Here is a 15830-nt window from a genome sequence, read left to right as displayed (position 1 = left end):
CTCTTATAATTGGCGTTTACATCTTTCCTATGCTTTTCTAACAATCTGAATGTGGTTTTTTTTTTTTTTTTTTTAGAAAGAAGAAAAAGGGGAAAAAGGGGAAAAAAGATAGTAGCTCAAGTGGAAGTGGCAGTGACAATGATGTTGAAGTGATTAAGGTCTGGAATTCAAGATCTCGGGGAGGTGGTGAAGGAAATGTGGATGAAACAGGAAACAATCCTTCTGTTTCTTTAAAACTGGAAGAAAGTGAGTCTAATGAATGTTGCCTTTATCATGGAACAGTAATTTGGAAAATGTCATGTTGTTAGTCCTTTTTTCAGTCACCTGACTAATTGACTCAAAGGAATTTCTTTCCTCAATTGGTGAGTCTAATCTAGTACTCATAATTACAGTAAATATCTGATGAATCTTTAATTATAAGCAAGCTACTCTGTGCTCTCTGGTATTTGGGAGGAAAGGTAAAAAGAAAAACTAATGTTTATTTAATTGTATATACCTAAACTATTATTTTCACTACATGTGTTAGCTAACTGAATTCTTGAGCAGGCTTGCAATGTAGTTGATAGTTTTAAAAATGAGTAGGAGAACTGATATTCAGACCTAGATATGTCTAATCTCAAAGCCACCATGATATTTTCACTTAACTGTATGGGAATAAATGGAAACATTTCAGATAATCAAGTGTGATTGTAGTTAATTTTTAGTCAGTATTATACAGTAAAACTAATTTTAATCATTTAGTCTTTTTCCTTTGTGATTCTTCATAATCTGCAATTATCTACTTTAGGTTTCCTTTATATTATGTACAGTTTCTATCACCTCTTTTGTTTTCTTTCTGTCTCTCTTGTGCATGAAAGTGTAGATTGAACTCTGCAGTGGTTTAAGTTGTCTTTACCTATATATAAGTTGAAGGATTAGTGTTGAGACACTGTATCCTACTAGTGCAGCCTGTATGTCTAGGAGCTTAAAAACTGGGACCAAATATCTGCCTATTTGAAATAGCAGATAATATGAAGAGAGAACAAGGTAGTGGCTCTAAATATTTGGCATTTGGGAGTTGTGGAGCAAAGCAGTTAACTGTCTATAAGGAGAAGAGAGTTGTGGGGGCCACCTAGGTTAGTGATCCTGTGATCAGATAAACTTGGCTGGTCTCAGGCCTAAAGCTGAAATAACTTGGTGATTAATTATTTTAATTTTATTTTTATAATTTCAACTTTTATATTCGGGGGTACATATGCTAGTTGATTAACATGGGTATATTGCATGATGCTCAGCTTTGGGGTATGATTGATCCCATCCCCAGGTACTGAACATTGTACTCAGTAGTTAGTTTTTCAGTTTTTGCCCCCTTTCTCTCTCCCCACTCTAGTAGTCCTCCGTATCTGTCGCTCTCCTCTTTATATCCATGTGTACTCAGTGTTTAGCTATTAGTTATATGTAAGAACACATAGTATTTGGTTTTCTGTTTCTGTGTTAATTCACTTAGTATATAATGGCCTCCAGCTGTATCCCTGTTGCTGCAAAAGACATGATATTGTTCTTTTTTGTGGCTGTGTATATTCCATGGGTTGTATGTACCACATTTTCTTTATCCAATCCACTGTTGATGGGCACCTGAATTGATTCCATGTTTTTGCTGTTGTGAATAGTTCTGTAATAAATATATGAGTGCATGTGTCTTTTTGGCAGATTTATTTTCCTTTTGTTTCATACTTGTAATGAGATTGCTGGGTCAAATTGCAATTCTGCTTTAAGTTCTTTGAGAAATCTCTAAACTGCCTTCCATAGGCGGTGAACTAATTTACAGTCCCACCGACATAAATGTTCCCTTTTCTTTGCCCCTTCTCCAGCATCTGCTGTTTTTTGACTTTTTAATAATAGCCCTTCTGACTGGTGTGAGATCGTATCTCATTGTGGTTTGGATTTGCATTTCTCCTGTGATTAATGATAATGAGCATTTTTTCATGTTTGTTGGCTGCTTGTATGTTCTCTTTTGAGAAGTATCTGTTCTTGTCTTTTGCCCACTTTTTAATGGAGTTATTTGTTTTTTTACTGTTGAATGAAGTTCCTTATAGATTCTGGATATTCATTGTTGGATACATAGTTTGTGAGTATTTTCTCTCGTTCTGTAAGTTGTCTGTTTACTCTGTTGATAGTTTTTTTTGTTATTTTGTGTTTTTTTTGTGTGTGTGTTTTTGTTTGTTTTTTGTTTTTGCTGTACAGAAGCTCTTTAGTTTAATTAGGTCCCAGTTGTCAATTTTTGTTTCTGTTGCAGTTGTTTTTGGGGAATTAGTCATAAATTCTTTCTACCTTGGTGATTTCTTTATAAACATTTCTCTCTTCAGTACCTCCATGGAATCGACAGATGGCAGTCTAACAGTAGACTCTGACTTCTCTTAAGAAATCAGGGGAATAGTACAAATTAAACTACAAAATTTCTCTTCTCATTCTTCTCTTCTGTTACCCCATAAAAGCAGTTTACTATCAATATTCATCTTCTGGATAGATATAAAGAATATTTTTATCAGAATAATAAATTTTTATAGTGTAATTTAAGGCAATGAGAAGTTCGTGTATCTCCTTCCCTGCTGCCCCAATCTGCCTTTTCCACATAAATTCCTCAGTCTCTCATCTCATAATTAAAAATATATAAAGTTTACATGTTCCTGGATATTATTTTCTTAAAATACTCTTGTTGAATTTTTTCTCATAACTTATGGCTAAGAGGAGCAGAAGAGTAGACCAGTCAGTGTGCATCATCCTGTGCTATAAATAGGTTATGTAAGAGTATACTAAGATTTTTTTTTTAAGTGTACTGAGATATTGATCCTTTGTCACTTGGGAGTACAATTAGAATCTGAGGCAGCTGGTTTGCCTCCATAAATGAGTAGTTTCTTCTATTTTTCCTGGTATACTATATAAGGATTAACGTTTTTTACATATGCCATAATGTGAATGAGTTGGAAAGCACTGGGGGCAGAATGTAGGAGGCTACATGTCATGAGCCTGAAAACACGCAGGGAAGGCTTTCAGTTCCAAAAGACAAATTTTGACCACTTGTCTAGGATTTTTGTTTCATTTTAGTTGTGTGCAGTCAAATATAAGTCATTTGTATATGGATATATTTTATATATTTTTGTAGCTTATATACATGTATAGTGTATTAGAAGCATTCTTCAGAACTAATAGATAATAAAAATTTATTTTTTTCTTTGCATCTAAATTAACTCCATATAAAACGGAGTATATCATAATGTATAGACATACATAGCTGGTACTGTATAACTTAAAAAAACTTACTTTCTTACAGTAAATATAAGAAAATCTGAATAGGAAGTATTAAGGGGCTAGTCTGCCTCCTTAGCGCAGTAGGCAGCACATCGATCTCATAATCTGAAGGAAGTATTAAGGGGCTAACAATGTTGTACCTGGAATTGGAAATGGATATTAAATAATTACCTATAATTGAGCTACAATATGATTTTTGCCACATATTTTATTTTCACGTCAAAGAGTTACTGTTTGCTTTAGTCCCGTTGTAGTAGCTTTCTCATTTTTCTGAGAAGCAGCATCTTGAATGAGTCATTTAAGTTTAGCTTACATCATCCCCATTTCTGTGTTTTAAATATTTTATTAGAAGGAGAGTTCGTGATCACAAAATGACTATGTAAATTACTTCAAAGTGTTAGATTTATTATTAAGTATTTTTAGAGTAAGCTTCAGTGGTAAGCATTTGCATTTTAAAACGTATGTAAATGTATGGATATAAAGTTTTGTGACAGAATCCTTGTATATGATGTAGAGCCGTAATATTAGTACTAATATACCATATTTATTCACTCAACAGATATTTATAAAGTGCTTACTATATGCCCAGACATAAGGAGGGAACTGATAAGCCTAAATGGTAAATTGAAGAAGGTATGCTATGGAAATCCTAGGGAGATGCTAGTCTTGAGACTAGCAGCTTTGATTTTCATTTATCCAGGGACAGGATTTGAGACTTCGAGCCCTCTATAAGTTGGAGAGTTCTGTGACCCCTTCTCAAAGCTGAATCCCTTTAAAGTTTACAATCCCATGGACAAACCAGGGAGTTGACAAGGAAGCTTATCTATTTCAGCCAGGGCTCTTGGTTGGGAAAAATAGTTTCACTGAATTTACGGTCATGGCCTTCACCTCACATACTTTATGGTTTGAATTTATATTACTCCTATAGTCTAAAAGATCCTAAGCTGAAATATTAACTTCACAAGTAATTCTGAGTTGGTGATTCCCTGGAGACCTGGTAGAAGCAAATGTAGAATCACTCTGGAGATATATGACCTTAACCAAGGCTACCCAGAAATTTCACAGACTGTAGCTACACCTGAGAAAATAACCTTAGGAAAAGCTAGGAACAGAAAGTGTTAGTAGTCAACCTGAGGAAAGTTAGCATACAAAATATATGGCATGATTAGATTCTCAAGAACTTCTGATAATAGAAGTATTTGATAAAGACTATGAGTATGTCTAAAGTGATATTTTTAAAATTCCTAATCATAACTTTATGCCAGAAAATTTAAAACTTAAAATACACAATATTTAAGAAAAATATACTCAGCAATGAGCATTCATTGCAGTTATTTCATATTAGCCAAAAACAAGAAACAATCTAGATGTATATGAGGAGAACTAATAAATGATAGTGTATTCATGCAGTGGAGTACTACATGATAGTTAGAATGATTGAACGGGAGCTCCATGACAAGCGTGAGTAAATCTCGCTTTGAGTGAAAAAGTAATTTGTAGGATTTTACAAACAGTATAGCCATTTGTACAGTTTAATGATACACATGCAGTAAAAAACATAAAACACTGCAAAAAATGGTAAATATATAATTTAGGGGTTTAGTTACCTATTGGAAAAGAAGGAAGGAAAGAGAATGGGATCATGTAGGATCATAAATTAGGCTTCAGCTTCATCCGAAGTTTAACAGTGTTAAAATTTGATGAAGATGGAATGTGGAAGCGCATTTGTTTCTTATATCTTATATATTTTTCTGAGTATTTAAATTTTTGTAACAAAAATATATTTTAAAATACTTTGCATTAAAAAGCAGTTGAGAAAGTGTATAAACATGCTAAACCTGCATATTTCTTATTTTGAATCAAACTATGTTTAAATCTTTTAATAAATTATTTTATGCTACTTTCTCCTTCCACCTTTCATAGTCAAAGTTTGTGGGGAAAATATATAAGAACAAAATCATTTAATATGATATGCCGATTCTGGGGTCAATTCTTGTTGGCGGTTTCCAGATCCTAGTAGCACTGTGAAATGTTTTCTACCCCCAAGGTCTTTTCTCTCGTGATAACTCAGCCTTTCCATCTCTGTTGATTCCTGTCTCATGCAGTATGTTTGGGGGCATTTTACTCTCTTAGGTCCTGGTGGGAGGGGGATGGTTTCTCTTCTCTTTGGTTCTCTGTCTTTCTGAGCTCCACTCCTACCCCGAGGGTTTGTGTCTTACACTTGCACTCTCTCAGAGTCAATCTCTTGCTTGTTCTCTTGTTTGGCATCTCCTTCCTTTCCCTTTTTCTATCTAGAGCTCACTCTTCTGGGATAGTCTCTGTCTTTCTGTGCTGTATGTGCGTGTGCCTGCCTTTCTCTTTTATCCCTCCCCTCTCCCAAGCCCCCATCAGTTTCTTTCTTACTCTCCCCATGGGTAGGTCTTTTTCTGTCTCTCTTGCTCTCTTTCCATTTCTTTTCTAATTTACCTACTTATGTTCCATTTGTCTTATTTAGGTAAAGCTACTTCTTCTTCTAATCCAAGCAGCCCAGCTCCAGACTGGTACAAAGATTTTGTTACAGATGCTGATGCTGAGGTTTTAGAGCATTCTGGAAAAATGGTACTTCTCTTTGAAATTCTTCGAATGGCAGAGGAAATTGGGGATAAAGTGTAAGTGCTTTACCATATTTATTATATAAATTAACTTTTGATTATGTTTTTATTGCTTAAACAATGTATTTGAACAAATCTGTTGCTTTTCCTTCCTTCCTAAAGATGTGATTTATTTGGTCATTGTAGTGCTAGGCCAATACAAGCAACTATCTTTTTTGTAAGCCACTAGTTCTGATTGCATATTCAGGTTATTTCTTCAGTGTAAATTTCTGCTTCTAGCTATTGCAACTTGAACTTATTTCCTTGGGTAGAGCTCTTAGCTGAAATTTGTGTTTCTCCATCTTCAGAATCATTTTTCGGTTTATGTAGTGTGACTTCTACCGTGTTGCTTTACTGAGATTTCCCCCTGTAAAGTCACTAGTGACCTTCTAATCCTCAAATCTAGTGGACATCTCTCAGGCTTTATTTTATTTCACCTGCTTGATTATTCTTTCTTCTTCTTCTTTTTTTTTTTTTCATCATGAGACAGGGTCTTGCTCTGTTGCCCAGGCTGGAGTGCAGTGGCACAATCATGGCTTACTACAGTCTTGACCTCCCACGCTCAGGTGATCCTCCCACCTCAGCCTCACCAGTAGCTGGGACTACAGGCACACACCACCGTGCCCACCTAGTGTTTTTATTTTTAGCAGAGACAGGGTTTCACCGTGTTGCCCAGGCTGATCTCGAACTCTTGAGCTCAAGCAATTTGCGCGCCTCAGCCTCCCAAAGTGCTGGGATTACAGGTGTGAGCCACCACACCTGGCCTGATTATTCTTTCTTTATCATTTATTCTCTGTTTTTTGTTCCACTTCTAACATTTTTGCCACCATTCCTTTCTTTGCATCTTCACCCCCCTTCAAATTACTTTTCCAAAAACATTTTTTTTGTTTTTGAGACGGAGTTTTGCTGTTGTTGCCCAGGCTGGAGTGCAATGGTGTGATCTCGGCTCATTGCAACCTCCACTTCCCAGGTTCAAGTGATTCTCCTGCCTCAGCCTCCTGAGTAGCTGGGATTCCAGGCACGTGCCACCACACCCAGCTAATTTTGTATTTTTAATAGAGATGGGGTTTCTCCATGTTGGTCAGGCTGGTCTCGAACTCCTGACCTCAGGTGATCTGCCTGCCTCAGCCTCCCAAAATGCTGGGGTTACAGGCATGAGCCACCATGCCCGGCCTCCAAAAACATATTTTTAAAGTTTTGAACAAGACTTACTGTCTAGGCTGCTAGGTCCCAACATCTGATTATAAACAATTTTTAAAAGGTATCTGAGATGCTTTTTTTTTTTTGAGATGGAGTTTTGCTCTTGTCACCCAGGCTGGAATGCAGTGACGCAATCTCAGCTCACTGAAATCACCTCTGCTTCCTAGGTTCAAGTGATTCTCCAGTCTTGCCTCCTGAGTAGCTGGGATTACAGGCACACACCACCACGCCCAGCTAATTTTGTTCTTTTCATAGAGACGGGATTTCACCACGTTGGCCCGGCTGGTCTTGAACTCCTGACCTCAGGTGATCCACCCGCCTCAGCCTCCCAAAATGCTGGGATTACAGGTGTCAGCCACCACGCCTAGCTGAGGTGCTTTTAATAAAAATTTTAAATAAGGCTAACATAAAGTAATCTTTTATGTTTAAAAAACTCAAAATATGGTCTCAGAAACAAGAGTTCTTCATGTTGTCTGCAACTGGAAAAGGTTAATAGAGAGAACCATAAGTATAGACATTTAATCCTAACAACTTTTTTCCTTTTTCACTGTAAGACTTCTCTGAGTTCAGTAGTTCCCAGAACCAGCCTTAATTGCTAACTGACTAAAATCAACCTCTTTCCAGTATAGTAACCCAGATTGCAGATTAATTCCAATTTAATAATTAGTATTTCTAAGACTAAGTTTCTCACTTACAGGAACTTTCAAGAAGTTAATTTGTAGCACAGAAATAATTGATTCAATTATGTTTTTGATTTTGGGAAAGATAAACTACTGAGGGGTCAAAGCATAGGCCTTGGTCATTTGAGCTGAGCACCAGGAGTCAATTCATTTTCTTACCAACATTCTAGAAGTAGTTAATTGGGAGATAGTAGACTCCAACAGTGTGGAGCTCAGGAAGTCAAACAATAAAAAACACTTATGTGGTTAACTCCAACAGTCGTTTCATAGCTTCAATTGTTTTCAGTTCTAAATCTGAAGATACGTAGCAGGGAATGTTGAAGGATCTTCAGGAGTCATAAGTACCTTCGTCTCCTATAGTACAGCTTTTAGAATAAAAATAAAACTTAAAGCATACTTTCCACAGGTATATTGTTTCTTGTATACTGATCTACTTTGTTTGCATATATAAAGGACAATAGAAGACCTCTTATATTATCTTTCTAGATTTTATTTCTTTTCTAGTGTGTAAGTATGTTATAAATTCTCTCCAGTGGGTTAGACCAGAATAGTCATTTTAGAACTATTTCTCGGAGCCCCTGCAAATTGGTGACCAAGAGGAGAGGGTAAGGGAACAGTAACATTTTTCCTCCTTCTCCCGTAATGCCTAAAACAGCTTGCTTTTATAATTTATTTTATTTGAACTCTACACAAAACTTGATGTGAACAGCTTTCATGGCTAAAAAGGAGTTAGAAAATTACTAGGGCAGAGAATCAGGAATTTGCAGACATACTTGAAATGTAATGACAAAGTGTTATAGAATGCATGTAATTTTAAATTACTGAAATACTTGTAATAGGAAAACTTTTTACATTCTCTAAACAGTGTCTTTTGTAGAGCAGAAGTTTTAAATTTTGATGAAGTCTAATTTATCAACTTTTAAAACAATCATACTTTGTGTCATGTGTAAATAATTTTTTACCTAACCCGTGTTATGAAGATTTTCTTCTGTGTTCTTCTAAACATTCTCTTCTTACAGTTTTTACAGTTAGATTTATTCTCCATTTTAAGGTATTTTTTGCATAAAGTATGCAGTTTAGGTTGAAGTTCACTTTTTTTCATGTGGATGTTCAGTTTTACTAAGACCATTGTGTTTTTTTTTTTTTTTTTGAGGCAGAGTCTCGCTTTGTCGCCCAAGCTGGAGTGCAGTGGCACGATCTCCACTCACTGCAAGCTCTGCCTCCTGGGTTCACGCCATTCTCCTACCTCAGCCTCCCGAGTAGCTGGGACTACAGGTGCCCACCACAGTGCCAAGCTAATTTTTTTGTATTTTTAGTAGAGACGGAGTTTCACCGTGTTAGCCAGGATGGTCTTGATTTCCTGACCTCGTGATCTGCCTATCTTGGCCTCCCAAAATGCTGGGATTACAGGCGTGAGTCACTGCGCCCGGCTACCAAGACCATTGGTTAAAAGACTATCCTTTTACCATTGAAATGCCTGGGCCCTACAATTAATTATCCTATGTGGCTCTCTATCTGAACTCTATTCTGTTCTATTGATCTGTGCCTGTCCCTTTACCGGTACTACACTGTCTTGGTTACTGTAACTTTGTAAGTAATGAAATCATGAAGAGTCAGCCCTCCAACCTTGTTTTTCTTTTTCAGAATTGTCTTCCCTCCTCTGATGTGGCATTCTCATATACATTTTACAATCACCTTGTAATTTCTACAAAAAAATCCTGCTGGGATTTTTGTTACAATTGTGTTAAATTTGTAGATCGATTTAGGAAGAAGTGATATCTTTACTAGGAATCTTCTAATCCATAAACACTAATCTGTTTTTTTAGCCTTGTTTTCAGCCAATCCCTCATATCTCTGGACTTGATTGAAGATTTTCTTGAATTAGCTAGTAGGGAGAAGACAGAAGATAAAGATAAACCCCTTATTTATAAAGGTGAGCTACAAATATTTCTGTATTGTAATTTTAAAAATACTGATTTAAACATACCATACAAACATTTTAACAACAAAAGAAACAAAACTACCCAGAGTCTCACAACCCTAACATATCAACATTTTTTTCCAATGTCTCTTTGTCCTTATCCATATATATGTATAGTCTTTTTCAAAATAAAATTGTATTTATATTTGAGGTTTACAACATGGTGTTATGGGATACATATAGATAGTAAAATGGTTACTGTAGTGAAGCAGATGAACATATCTATCATCTCACATAGTTTTTTTGGTGACAAGATCAGCTAATATCAACTTACTTAAGAAAAATTCCTAACACAGTAGTCTTTGTTGTTGAAATTGTAGGATAAATTAAAATTTTTTGGTTTCTAAAGCAGTTTTATTGAGAGATAATTCACATCCTGTACAATTCACCCATTTAAAGTGTAGAACTCAATGGTTTTAATATATTCACAGAGATGTACAAACATCACTAGAGTCAGTTTTTGAACATTTTAATCACTACCAAATAAAACTGTGTACCCTTTAACTATTACTCTCCTACCCAGCCCAAAACTCCCTCACATAAGCAACCACTAATCTCCTTTATGTTTCTAATAGATTCATATATTCTGGACCAGTCATATAAATGGAAACATGTAATATGTGGTCTTGGTAGATATTAGGGTTGTTCTCACCTTTCAGCTGTTGTGAATAGTGCTGTTGTGTACATTTGTTATACAGGTTTTCATTTATTTAAACAAACAGCAATACCAAACTGTTTTCTACACTGCCTGTACTATTTCAGTCCTACCAGCAATGTACAAGCATTTCAGTTTCTCCACATTCTTATCAACACTTGTTATTTTTCATTTTTGTTTTTATTATAACCATCCTAATGGTTGTGAAGTGGTATCTTATCATTTTTATTTTCATTTCTCTAATGACTAATAATGTTGAACATCTTTTAATGTACTTGTTGGCTATTTATCTTCTTTGGAAAAAATGTTTATTCAGGTCCTTTGCCCATTTTTGAATTGGATTGCTTATCTTTTTGTTGTTGAAATGTAAGTGTTTTAAAAAATATATTCTACATACTAGGCCCCTATCATATATATGATTTGCAAATATTTTCTCTCATTCTGTGGGTTATCTTTCACTTTCATTAAAAAAAAAAAAAATAGTTCCGGTGATCTGTATCACTTTCTTTTATTTATTTATTTTTAATTTTTCGTAGAGACGAGATCTCCCTCTATTTGCCCAGACTGGTCTTGAGCTCCTGGTCTCAAGCAGTCCTCCCTCGTTGGCCTCCCAAAGTGCTGGGATTACAGGTGTGAGCCACCATACCTGGCCATCTGTTGCTTTCTTGAGTGTGTCCTCTGATGCACAAAAATATTTTATTTTGTTGACATCCAATTTATTTTTTCTTTTGTTGCTTTTGCTTTTACTGTCATAGCTAAGAAACCATTTCGAAATAAAAAGTCATGAAGATTTAACCCTTGTGTTTGCTTAAAAGAGTTTTATAGTTTTAGTCCTTGCACTTAGGTCTTTGATCCATTTTGAGTTAATTTTTATGCATGATATGAGGTAAAGGCTCAACTTCAATGTTTTGCTGTGGTTATCCATTTGTCCCAGGACTGTTTGTTGAAAAGAATATTCTTTCTTTATTGAATGGCTTTTGTCACTCTTATTAAAAAGGAATTGATGATGGAGACACATGTTTGTTTCCTGACCCTCAATTCTATTCCATTGATCTGTATGTCAGTCGCTGTGCTAATACTGCACTATTTCATTACCATTGCTTTGAAAGTGATGTTGAAATTGGAAAGTGTGGCTATTCCAGATCTCTTGGAATTCAACATCAACCTTAGAATCTCCTATAAATTTCTACAAAGAAGTCAGCTTAGATGCTAATAGGGATTGTGTTGAATGTATAGTTAATTTTAGGAAGTACTGCTATCTTAATAATACTGTGTCTTATCCATGAACATGGGTTGTTTTGCCATTTATTTAGGTCTTTTATTTATTTCACCAATATTTTATAGTTTGCAGAGTATACATTTTACACTTTTGTAAAATCTATTTGTACATATTTTATTTCTGAGGCTGAGTGAAATTTGTTCTTAGTGAATTCTTTAGGATTTTTTATTTACAAGATCATGTCATCTGCAAGTACAGATAATTTCCTTTCTAATCTGAATGCCTTTTATTTGTTTGCTTATCTAGTTGCCCTGGTTAAGACCTCAAGTACAATGTTGAGTGAAAGTGGCAAGAGCTGACATCCTTGTCTTGTCTCTAATCATAGTGTGAAGGAATCCAGTTTTTCAACATTTTGTATGATGTTAGTTTCATAGATACTATTTATCAAGTTGAGGAAATTAATCTTCTCTTTCTAGTTTGTTAAATGTGTTTGTCATGAAAGAGTGTGACATACTATCTCGATTTCTCTGCAGCTATTGAGATGATCATGTTTTTTTTTTTCCCCATTCTATTAACATGGTGTATTACTTTGATTTTCAGATGTTAAACCAACCTTGCATACCTGGGATAAATCCCACTTGTCATGGTATATAATTCTTTTTATACGGTCCTGGATTCAGTTTGCTAGTGTTTTTTGTTGTTGGCAATGGAATGTTTTAATTGGCTTTTTTTGTCCTGATTATGAAAGTATTATTATATCTTGCATATATAATATTGGCTGTATAATATTCTGTCATATGGCTGTACATAACTTATTTAATCATTTGATTGCTTTTTCTAATTTTTCAACTTTTTTTTTTTAGAGACAGGGTCTCGCTCTGTCACCGAAGCTGAAGTGCAGTCGAGCAATCTTGGCTCACTTCAGCCTCTGCCTCCTGGGTTCAAGCAGTTCTTGTGCCTCAGCCTCCTGAGTAGCTGGGATTACAGGTGTGTGCCACCACACCTGGCTAATTTTTGTATTTTTTGTAGAGATGGGGTTTTGCCATGTTGGCCAGGTCTTGAACTCCTGGCCTCAAGTGATCCGCCTGCCTTGGCCTCTTAAAGCACTGGTATTACAGGCGTGAGCTACCACACCAGGCCTAATTTTTCAACATTTTAAATTTTTGTACATAAGTTTATATCTGTGTTTTAAACTTTTTTGCTTAAGATAGATTCCTAAGAGGAGAAGTCATTTACCAACAGGTATGATCTTTTTTAGGACTTTTGAAACATTGTCAACTTATTTTCCAGTACAGTTGGATTAGTACTCCTAGTAGCAATCCTTGAATGATCACTACACCATTGCCATAATAACTAAAACCTTTCTTAATAGATGAATAATGATATCTTGTATTTGTTTTAATTTGCATTTATTTTATAACCAGTAACATAGATTGTCTCTGCTAATCTCTTCTTGCTTTTATTTTATAACCAGTAACATAGATTGTCTCTGCTAATCTCTTCTTGCTTTTACTGCTGACTGATGGCTATGTTTCTGTCTGCCTGCAATGCTCTCTCCACCCACACTATATTCTTCACCTGATTAATTCCTGTCCATTCTTCATCTTTCATGTCCAGTGACACTCGTCAGTACTGACTTCCCTCCTCCTGACTCCAATATGTCTGATTTTTTCCTTTTAATTTTTGTGGGTACATGGTAGGTGTTACGTATTCATGGGTTACATGAGATATTTTGATATATGCATGCAATGGATAATAATTACATCAGGGTAAATGGGATATCTATCACCTCAAACATTTATCCTTTGTGATACAAAAAATCCAATTATACTCTTTTAGTTATTTAAAAATATACAATTTAATTATTTTTGACGGTAGTCACCCTGTTGTGTTAGCAATTACTCATTCTTATTCATTCCAACTATATATTTGTACCTATTAACCATCCATACTTCCACGCCAACCACCCACTACCCTTCCCAGCCTGTGGTAACCATCCTTCTACTCTCTATCTCCATGAGTTCAATTATTTTTATTTTTAGATCCCACAAATAAATGACAACATGCAAAGTTTGTCTTTCTCTGCCTAGCTTATTTCACTTAATGACCTCCAGTTCCATCCATGTTGTTGTAAATGACAGGATCTTTCTCTTTTATGGCTGAATACTACTCCATTGTATATATGTATCACATTTTCATTATCCATTCATCTGTTGATGGACACTTAGGTTGTCTCCAAGTCTTGGCTATTGTGAACAGTGCTACAATAAACAGTGCAGATACATCTTCGATACACCGATTTCCATTATTTTGGGTATGGGATTGCTGGATCCCCTTTTTTTTTTTTGATGGGCGGAGACAAGGTCTTGCTCTGTCACCCAGGCTGGAGTGCAGTGGTGTGATCTCGGCTCACTGCAGCTTCCACCTCCTGAGTTCAAGGGGTTCTCCCACCTCAGCCTCCCCAGTAGTGGGGACTACGGGCATGCACTACCATGCCCAGCTAATTTTTGTATTTTTTGGTAGAGACAGGGTTTCACCATGTTGGCCAGGCTGGTCTCAAACTCTTGACCTCAGGTTATCTGCCTGCCTTGGCCTCTCAAAGTGCTGGGATTATGTAAGTGAGCCACTTCGTCTGGCCGGGATTGCTGGATTCTATGGTAGCTCTATTTTTAATTTTTTGAGGAACCTCTGAACTGTTCTCCATAGTGGTTTTACTAATTTATGTTCCCACCAACAGTGTACAAGAGTTCCCTTTTCTCCAAATCCTCTCTAGTATTTGTTACTCCCTGACTTTTGGATAAAAGCCAAGTTAACTGGGGTGGGAAGATAGCTCATAGTTTGATTTGCATTTTTCTGATGATGAATGATGTTGAGCACCTTTTCCTATACGTGTTTGCCATCGGTATGTCTTCTTTTGAGAAATGACCATTATTTTGTCCATTTTAAAATCAGATTATTAGATTTTTTTCCTGTAGAGTTGTTTGAGTTCTTTATATATTCCGGTTATTAATCGCTTGACAGATGGGTAGTTTTCATGTATTTTCTCCCATCCTGTGGGTTGTCTCTTCACTTTGTTGACTGTGTCCTTTGTTGTGCAGAAGCTTTTTAACTTGATGAAATCACATTTGTCTGTTTTTGCTTTTGTTGCCTCTGCTAGTCGGGTATTACTCAAAAAATCTTTGCCTAGTCCAGTGTCCTGGAGAATTTCGCCAGTGTTTTCTTGTAGTAGATTTACAGTTTGAGGTCTAAGGTTTAAGTCTTTAATCCATTTTGACTTGATTTTTATATATGGCGAGAGATGGGGTCTAGTTTTATTCTCCTGCATATGGATATCCAGTTTTCCCCAGCACCATTTGCTGAAGGACTGTCTTTTCCCTAGGGTATATTCATGGCAACTTTGTCAAAAATGAGTTCACTGCAGATTTATGCATTTATCTCAGGGTTCTCTATTGTGTTGATCTATGTGTTTTTATGCCACTACCATAGTGTTTTGGTTACTATAGTTCTGCAGTGTAAAGTCAGGTAATGTGATTCTTCCACTTTTGTTCTTTTGGCTTAGTATAGCTTTGGTTATTTTGGGTCTTTTGTGGTTCCATATAAATTTTTAGGGTTGTTTTTTGTATTTTTGTGAAGAATGTCACTGGTATTCTATATGGATTGTAATGAATCTGTAGATTGCTTTGGGTAATATGGACATTTTAATAATATCGATTATTCCAATCCCTGAACCCGGAATATCATTCTATGATTTTGTGTCTTCAGTTTCTTTCAGCAATGTTTTATAGTTTTCATTGTAGAGATCTTTCACTTCTGTGGTTAATTCCTAAGTATTTTATTTATAGCTATTGTACATGGGATTACTTTCTTGATGTCTTAAAATTTTTTTTTTAATTTGTAAGTTTCTTTATTTCTCTTTCAGGTTGTTTGCTGTTGGTATATAGAAATACTACTGATTTGTGTATGTTGGGTTTATATCCTGCCACTTCACAGAATTTCTTTATCATTTCTAATAGTTTTCTGGTGGAGTTTTCAGATTTTTCCAAGTTAAGATCAGATCATCTGCAAACAAGGATAATTTGATTTTTTTCTTTCCAATTTTGATGCCTCTTATTTCTTGTTCTTGTCTAATTACTCTAGCTAGGACTTCCACTACTATGTTGAATAACAGTGATAGAAG

The 15830-nt window shown here is 35.7% G+C and overlaps 1 protein-coding gene across 7 annotated transcripts in view; it reads left to right on the top strand.

The window, feature by feature from the left end:
• Positions 1-15830, top strand: part of ATRX (ATRX chromatin remodeler) — a 296672-nt gene that overhangs the window by 202890 nt on the left and 77952 nt on the right. For all 7 annotated transcript variants that reach the window (XM_030807617.1, XM_030807624.1, XM_030807622.1 and 4 more), the window contains 3 exons: positions 77-246; positions 5783-5936; positions 9625-9731. In XM_030807617.1, the coding sequence (XP_030663477.1) occupies positions 77-246; positions 5783-5936; positions 9625-9731 (431 nt within the window). The remainder of the gene's footprint in view (positions 1-76; positions 247-5782; positions 5937-9624; positions 9732-15830) is intronic.

The sequence above is a fragment of the Nomascus leucogenys genome, chromosome X (assembly GCF_006542625.1).
Source record: "Nomascus leucogenys isolate Asia chromosome X, Asia_NLE_v1, whole genome shotgun sequence".
In the NCBI taxonomy this organism is placed as follows: domain Eukaryota; kingdom Metazoa; phylum Chordata; class Mammalia; order Primates; family Hylobatidae; genus Nomascus; species Nomascus leucogenys.
The sequence above is the reverse complement of the archived record's forward strand: the minus strand, read 5'-3'. Positions and strand labels throughout refer to the sequence as shown.